Source organism: Carassius auratus, chromosome 20 (assembly GCF_003368295.1).
Source record: "Carassius auratus strain Wakin chromosome 20, ASM336829v1, whole genome shotgun sequence".
Classification (NCBI taxonomy): Eukaryota; Metazoa; Chordata; class Actinopteri; order Cypriniformes; family Cyprinidae; genus Carassius; species Carassius auratus.
In genome coordinates, this window is record NC_039262.1 from 3,667,621 (window position 1) to 3,676,678 (window position 9,058).

The following is a 9,058-nucleotide window of genomic DNA, read 5'->3' on the forward strand; positions in this document are numbered from 1 at the left end:
TTTATATCTTGCAGTTCTGACTTTTTTCTCACAATTACAAGTTTATATCTCACGAAAATTACTTCTCTTATAATTGCGAATTTATATCTCGCAATTGAGTAAATATCTCGCAGTTCCGAGTGTATATCTTAAAATTGACTTCTTCTCAGAATTGTGAGTGTGTATATATATCTCAAAAATGAATTTAAATCTTGCAATTATGATTTTTTTCTTGCAATTGCAAGGTTATATCTCACGACTAATCCTAGAATTGTAAATTTATAGCTCACCGTTTTGAGTTTCTCACAATTCTGAGTTTATATTTCACAATAATTTTCTTAAAATTGCGATTTTGATTTTGTATCTCATAATTGTTTATATTTCGCACAATTCCGAGTTCATATCTTGCATTTCTGTCTTTTTTCCTCACAATTACAAGTTTATATCTCACAATAATTACTTTTCTTAGAATTACGAATTTATATCTCGCACTTTTGATTTTGTATCTCATGAATGAGTTTATATCTTGCAGTTATACGTTTTTTTCTCACAATTGCGTGTTTATATCTCACGAAAATTACTTTTTATAGTTTAGAATTTATATTACAATTTTGATTTTATATCTCATGATTGAGTTTATATCTTGAAATTATTACTTTTTTCTCACAATTGCGAGTTTATATCTCACGAAAATAACTTTTTAGTTGTGGATTTCTATCTCGCAGTTGAGCTAATATTTCACAATTTCAAGTTTAAACTTGATTTTGTTGCACTTTAATTGGATTATTGTTCTGTGAATTTGCAGCCTTGCTTGAATATTTTGGTGGTTGCATAGAGTTAGCGTGACATTAGCTTTTAAGGCAAAATGGATGTGTATTGAAGAGGGCTGAAATCTCTTCTCTCGCAGTTTTGAGGTGTCTTCATCCTGCAGCACATCTCAAAACTGCTGCTGAGGTCCGGAGACGCTTCAGGTTGTGTCTAGTTGTTCATGCTGAGGTTGGCGTGAACATGATGAGTGTTTGGAGTCTAACGCTGATTATGCATCTGCTTGTCTAGACAGTCTTAAGGTAAGCTATGCCTTGGATAACATCACTCTAAATATACGCATCTAACCTTGAACATTCTCTGAATATATTATTAGTTATTTATTAATAATACAAAGATCATTGAATCCCGTAATGATGTTTTTAACATTCAGAGAACATTCAGAAATAACATTTTCGTAATGGGTTGTGACATTACTTTTTAGGCGGTTATTAAACATAAATTCCCTCCAGTTCTCATAACTGTAATGTCAAAATAAATAATAAATAAAAATTGACTCAAGCTTTTTTGTTGTTGTACCTGAGGCAAAATTTCTAATTTTTATTTAATTTTTCAAAACATTTTATTTACTTGCTTACTTTCTGGATGAAGTGAGGCCTAGACATTTCAAGTGATTCTTCACTGCATTAGACAATTTTGTTAGATGATTGCAATCCTTGCATTTTATACGAAGTTCGCTGCCTTATAGCACTGTTGTCAGTTTATAACATTCATAAGAACATCACTGAGAGGATGTTTTCCCCACGTTGCCTGTCTCCTCATGTGCAGGTGCTGCGGTCAGATTCATCAGTGTGATGCAGTGAAGTTTGACCTGATTTTCAGATGTGTGAAACCTCTCTCAAATGTAATGTTCCCATTCTCAGAGTTTTGTAAACAAAATCATGTTTATAATGCAATGCATTGCTATAAAAATAACTGTCTGTCTTAAAGCAATGTCTCCCTTCTGCTATTTACACAGTCTTGCAACTCATATTAATAAAATAAATATTTTTTTTTTTACGAATATTTTGATTTGCATGACATGGCCCAGATATGCATCACACAAGGGAAATCCTCAGCTGGTTCTGAGGTGATGCCCTCATTCTCAATGATTTGCATCTGTCTGAAGTGAATTCATGGGCTTGTGTGCAATGCAAAACACATGTGAAATGTTATTTAGTGTGAGACGTGATCCAGAAATGAATTAAAGTACATGCATCGTCGCGTTATTAATGTCACCTGTCACATGAATGACATTTTAAACGAAATATATATTATTTTTTAATTATTTCATGTCAAAACACGAAACCTAAATCATATCTAATGAAATATTATAGCCTTGCATATCCCAAACTTTCACCGACGTTTTGCCTTTATTTTATATCATTCCTCGTCCTTCATTTTTTCTTTTGTCTTCTTGCATTTGCATAGTGTGAGGGTGTTAATTATGGTTAATATTTTAATCACGGGTGAGGCTGTTTCACACATTCAGATTAAGTTACAGTGTAAGCGCGTGACGCACGGCACGTGTCTGTTACCACGACAACAACAAACTTCACGGAGAAACTGAAAGTGAGTAGCTAACGTTTTGAATCTATTTAACTATCTAATGAAAAGATTATTTAAAATCTATAATATGCTGAAAAAGCTGTAGACCTCCTCTAGCACTAATGACCGATTTATAGCTATTTATTGTCGCAGCTTCTTGTTTTGTGGCCAGTTTTAGCTGCATGTCTCGGAGTCAGTCTTCACGGAGAACCGGGAGCATGAGGCCGGTAAACGCCGCCGCTGACGGCCGGAAGATGCGCAGCATCATCGCGGAGGATCCCGAGTGGTCCCTGGAGCTGGTTCCTCTGCTAACAACTCTCTGTCTACAACACATCATAAAACATTTCAGAGGTAAACCATGTCATTTCAACTTTATACGCTTCATATATACAACTAGAGTGGCATGCAAAAGTTTGTGAACCCCTTGCAGAATCTGTGAAAACGTCAATAATTTTAACAAAATAAGAGAGATAATGCCAAATGCACAACCCTAGGGTTAGGGGTTAAACTCTCTAACCACTAGGCCACGACTTCCCCTGACAGAGTTGTGTTTATGTATATATAAAAAATAAATATACACACATATTATGTAAACAAAAACTTTTTGGTAAATTTGGTAAACTAATTATATTTCCTTGAGTATCCCTAGAAACTTTCTATTGAAATTGACAGACAGAAATATAGATAGGAATTTTGGTGTTTAAAAGTGCTGAAGAAGTGGAGAAAAATAATTTTGAGAACATTTTCATAATGTATTGTGATTGCAATCTACTGACACAAATAGATACAATGCAAAATCAGGCGAATGACTTATGAACAGATCCCTCTGTTGAAACTGAATATAGACAGGAATAAAATAGCAAAATGTGATTCATGTAAGTGTTGCTGAAGTCAAGGAGAAATCTCATTTTGAGAAAATAGCCTATAAAAGAGATTGAAATATGCAAACGCAGACAGATAAGGTGCAATAAGATAAAGACTTGTACAGTAGGTGTATTTGTGACCCTGGTCTTAAGTGTCACTTTTTCAAAATTGAGTTTTATACATCTTCTGAAAGCTAAATAAATCATCTTTCCATTGATGTATGGTTTGTTCAGAGGAGAATATTTGTCTGGGATGCAACAATTTGAAATCTGAGGGAGTAAAAAAATAAAATAAATCGACTTTAAAGTTGTCTAAATGAATTCTTAGCAATGCATATTAATAATCAAAAATTAAGTTTTGATATATTTACTATTGGAAATGTACAAAATATCTTCATGGAACATGATCTTTATTTAATATCCTTATGATTTTTGCCATAAAAGAAAAATCGATAATTTTGACCCATACTATGTATTTTTTTCTGTTGCTACAAATATACCCCAGAGACTTCAGACTGCTTTTGTACTCCAGGATCACATTTTGGATGCCGAAGCATGTTATGAAAACCCAAATAGCATTAAATGTAAAACCTGACCATGCAGTGCATGAAAAAAAAAAAAACCTTGTGGTGTCTTGATTTAAATGAAAAGATATCCTCAGCCTGTATTAAAGCCCGTACTGTGCTATTTTGCAGAGAAACCTATTTTGGATGAACTTACGCCCAACTACAAAGCATACGTCCTCCAGCGACTACCAACGTCTCTTCCCTTGACCGTCACTGCAAACCTCATCAGTGACGAGAGCTACTGGAAACGCTGCTGTGAGGCTCTCTGGGCCGTCAGTGACGTCTCCACCTACGACAACAGCTGGAAGCGCATGTTCTTCGAGCGTCACCTAGAGAACATCATTGAATACTTCATCCCAGATGCAACCGACACCAAGACAGTCCTGGACGCGGTGCCACTGTGTGGAAGCTACGTGAAGCGGCTGAGAGTCTCTCAGCTGCTGCCACCCATCCGAGAGTCGGCCCGGTTTGACGAGGACGACCGCTCGGATTGTGCCAGCGACACGGGCAGCGAAGGACCCTCGGTGGATCACTTCGATTTCCGTATTCTGCTCGACAAACTTCCGAACCTGGAAGAGCTCAGCGTGGTGTACGGCGTGAAAGGATGCGGCATGAACTTCGAGTGGAACTTGTTTGAGTTCACCTTCAGAGACTGTGAATCCCTCGCAAAAGCCCTTCATTCCTGCAAGACTTTACAGGTTCAGTTACTGTTATTATTAGTATTCAGTATTTTTAAAACTATATGATAATGTCAGGTTTCTCAGAACTCAGATTTACCGTATTTTTTGGACTATAAGTCGCACCTGAGTATAAGTCGCATCAGTCCAAAAATACGTCATGACGAGGAAAAAAACATATATAAGTCGCATTTATTTAGAACCAAGAGAAAACATTACCGTCTCCAGCCGCCAGAGGGCGCTCTATGTTTACAGTGTAGACTACAGAAGAACTGAGCAGCATCGAGCGCCCTCTGGTGGCTGTAGTCGGTAATGTTTTCTCTTGGTTCATGTCTCTTAGTTCATTTCTCTTGGTTCATGTCAAATTAACTTTGATAAATAAGTCGCACGTGACTATAAGTCGCAGGACCAACCAAACTATAAAAAAAAGTGTGACTTATAGTCCGGAAAATACTGTAACTTGGTTGTAAAATTCTGGCGTTTTGCACCAGGTCTTCAGGATCCATCGCAGTAAGGTGGACGATGAGAAGTGTTGTCTGCTTGTGAGTCAACTGCTGGATCACCCGTCTCTACAGGAGCTCGACTTTTCACACAATCACATCGGGGACCGCGGAGCCCGAGCCATCGGAAAGCTCCTGAACCGCAGTCAGCTGAAGAAGCTGGTCATCTGCAACAACCAGATCAGAGGTCCAGGAGCTCAGGCGCTGGCTCATGCTCTGTCCAGAAACACCAGCCTGATGTCCCTCAACCTCAGGCTCAACCGCATCGGGGATGAAGGGGGTCAAGCTCTGGCTCAGGCTCTGGTGAAGAACAAGACCTTGGTGAACCTTCATCTGGGGGGAAATAAGATGACCGAACCCTCGGCCGTGGCGCTGTCTCAGGCCCTGGTGGAGAACTGTACCCTCGAGAACCTAAACCTGTCCAACAACAAACTGGGAGTTGTGAGTACACCTCAGAATATTAGCATTACAACACATTACTCTCCTTTTATTCCTCAGCTTGGTTTTGGAACATGTGCATAAAAATGTAAATATAAAATAAATAACAAATATTGAATACAAATTTGATCAATAGTTAACAAGAACATGCAAAAAAAAAAATTGTTATATAAAACAAGTATCTATTTGTTTTTTGATTGCTTATTTTTAGCATAAACTTCATTTAATTTAGATAATTTTGCGTAAAACAGTATTTAACATCTTTCTGTGAAATCACATCACAAGATTTACCGTTGGGATTGGAAAATTAAAACTTGTTTACCCTTTGTAGTAATTCAATTTTTTCACTTTTTTTCAACTCATTGGCAAAAATGTAATTTTTTTAATTATTATTTTTTCTGTAAACCAATTAAATTTGATATTTTTTTTGGGAGGGGGGTGGATAACATCTTTAATAACAAAATATTAAGTCTTGTTTTTTGAAAAAATATTGCCTATTAGGTAGGAAAAATAAGCTTGTTTTGTCTTTGTATTAATTAAATATTTCTAATTTTATCATTAACTTTTTCTGTCTATATATGTGTGTGTGTGTGTTTGTGTGTGTTTTACAAAAAACAAGACTTTCTTTCATCTGTTATTTTGCATCTCAGGTAAAAGATATTAAATCCTGTTTTCTGAACAATTATCCAAAACAAATTACATTTATGCAAAAAATGTAATTTAATTACACATATAGTAACAAAACACCAACTGCATTATTAACATTCTGAAACCATTAACCACACCCTAACATCATATTGCAATTTTGCTTTATTTTTACTATTCCTGTTTAACATGTAATCGATGAGAAACAGAGGACTTTTTAAAGCATTTAATTGTGTATAAAGAGATGAATATGTGATGATGCAGGCCTGTGGTTCATGTTGAAGTATTCACGGCTGCACTAACAGACATGTTGGACGAGTCATATTTCATATAATCTTATAATCATATTTCAAACAATCGAGTCTCATTCAGGAAAGAGCTCAGAAACATTAGTCTGCTCTCTCAGATTGAGAGCGTCTCAGTGCAGCCGAGCGGCAAAATATTATATGCTTTGTCATCAGAGTACTTCGACCTTGAGATTCATAAAGTGCTGCTTACAGTAGAAAGATTTGGTGATAATTAAAAAATCTGATAATAAGTCACATACTCAATTATGTTTTTCTATTTAAAGATGGAATGAATTAATCAAAAACATTGCACTTGCAGTGTCAACAGTGTCTTTCTGTGTTTCTGCTCTTACTGTCAATTATTCATCAGAGCATCTTTCATAATTTTTTTCTGATATTGCTTTTTTCTTTTTAAGCCACCTAAATGTGGGCTATTAGTTCATGTTAAAATATCTAATCATTGTAGGTAATGAATTATTTAATTTAACAATTTAACCATTTTAATTGGATAATTTCAATGTCAGTATATGGAATCTATTTTCACAAACAATTAAAAAAATTATATAATATTGCATTTTTTTTGCTGAAAAATACTTTAATATTTGTATTTAGCAAGGCTGCATTAAATTGATCAAAAGTGACAATAAAAAAATTTATAATGTTGCATAAGATTTCTATTTTAAATAAAAGCTCTTCTTTTGAGCTTTCTATTCATCAGAGAAAAATAGGCAAATATAAAAAATATTATTAAAATGATTTCTGAAGACTGGAGTAATGATGTTAAAATTTCAGCTTTGATCACAGGAATAAATTATATTTTACAATATATTCACGTTGGAAACAGTTATTTAACATTTTTAAAATATTTCACAATTTTAATGTATTTTTGATCAAATGAACACAGCTTCGTGACCAGAAGAGACGTCTTTCAAAAACATTTTAAAATCTTACCGACCCCAAACTTTTAACCGTGTGGTAGGTCTTCATAAATTGCCATAGTTCTCCACTGTTTTATATTTGTTGTGGTAAAATATCCTTTTTTAACTTTTATACTCATGCACCACAGCTTACATTCATTCACAATAGTCTTGCTCTGAAATCTACTTATTTAATATGATATACTAGAAATATGTCACATTACAGAAGTAAGATGGGTCGAGTGGATTTTGGTTTAAAATAAGAAGCCTCGGATGACATAAAGGCACCCAAGCACTTCTTTAATGAACCGCACACACAGTTATTTCTCTGCACTTTGCTCCAAACGAGACGTCACGTCTCCTGTGTGTCTACTGCAGGACGGAGGGAAGGTTCTGGAGGAAGGGATGTCCCACAACAGCAGTCTGGTGGAGTGTGACCTTCGGCTGACCGATGTGGCTCAGGACAGTGAGTACTGCATCACTCAGGCTCTGCGCACCAATCAGAGCCAAGCTGCATGCAAAAATCAAACACCAGGATGATCCCAGTGTCAAAATCTGAGCCAATGAAGAACATCGTAAACAAATAAAAAATTGAGCAAAATGTCTATTATTATTATTGAAGCAAGACCTTACAGACATTTAACTGACTGATATAAATATACTTTGCATAGTTCATATTTCACCCTAAAATTAAAATAATAAATGTATTTTGCATAAAGTGAATAATTCAATTATTATTATTATTATTTCATATTATATTAATCCTCACTTGAAAGGGGAATTTTATATATGATGCTATTTTATATATGATTTATTTTATATATGCAGAATATAATTTCCTATTTTTTTCTTTTGATTTTGTGACATATGACCCGGATGTGATAGAATAGCATAACTGAAAATCTAAAAGGTTTCCCAAATTAATATCTAGATAAGAGTACATTATTAAAAATTTAATAAAAAATGTTTAAACAAATGTTAAATATTTCTATTACGTCATATTTTAGTAAGTTGATTAATCACAGTATATTCAGATGGTTTTTATATGACAAATTAGAAATATATTTAAACATGCAAATTATGCAGTATCTAATTATGTATGCACTAATTTGCATGCATTTATGTATGCACTGTAAGATTTGATGCACGTAAGTGCTGCTGAGGTGGAGAAACAAACTCATTTTGCTAAAATTAAATGTTTTGCAATATAAAACTCAAATAGTTGAAGCTTAATAAACACATAAAAGTGTATTTTGGAAATACAAAAAAATTGCATAAAAACATTGCAATGGTTATACCTTAAACAATGAAATGAAAATCAAATCAGCATATTATTCTGATTTCTGAAGATCATGTGACACTGAAGATTGGAGGAATGATGCTGAAAATACAGCTGTGCATCACAGAAATACATTACAGTTTAACAGAGATTCACATTCTGTAGAGAACAGCCGTTTTAAATGGAACAAATGTTTTGCGATTTTTACTGTATCAAATAAATGCAACCTTGATGAGCAGAAGAGACTTCTTCCAAAAACATTACAAAAAAGTCCACACACAGCCTCTGACGTTAGCTGATTTTAGAGTGAAGTAAGAGCAAGTTATTACATATTTGATCAAATATAATGTGCACTGGTGCATATTATTCACTGTAAGACCAACAGTGTGTATAAAGAAAGTAAACGGGGATTTTTGATTTCATGCTGACTTTAATGTCATCCTGATTCAAATTAAAACACATATTCAACTTGGACATATATTTGGCTTCCAACCTGAGATATAGGCAACATAGTGTTTACAGACATTGATTATTGTGTAAGCACTGTTTGCACTG

At 34.6% G+C, this 9,058-nt stretch overlaps 1 protein-coding gene across 2 annotated transcripts; it reads left to right on the top strand.

The window, feature by feature from the left end:
* Window positions 1-1,860: 1,860 nt before the first annotated feature.
* drc5 (dynein regulatory complex subunit 5) lies at window positions 1,861-7,941 on the top strand. 2 transcript variants are annotated; one of them, XM_026290485.1, is made up of 5 exons: window positions 1,861-2,355; window positions 2,485-2,682; window positions 3,890-4,458; window positions 4,929-5,378; window positions 7,603-7,941. In XM_026290485.1, exons 2-5 carry the CDS (start codon window positions 2,514-2,516, stop codon window positions 7,762-7,764), a joined length of 1,350 nt encoding a protein of 449 aa, XP_026146270.1. In that variant the 5' UTR covers window positions 1,861-2,355; window positions 2,485-2,513; the 3' UTR covers window positions 7,765-7,941. The 2 variants fall into 2 exon arrangements, with proteins under 2 accessions (XP_026146270.1, XP_026146269.1); XM_026290484.1 differs by having other exon boundaries at window positions 1,863-2,355; window positions 2,504-2,682; window positions 7,603-7,928.
* Window positions 7,942-9,058: the final 1,117 nt, after the last annotated feature.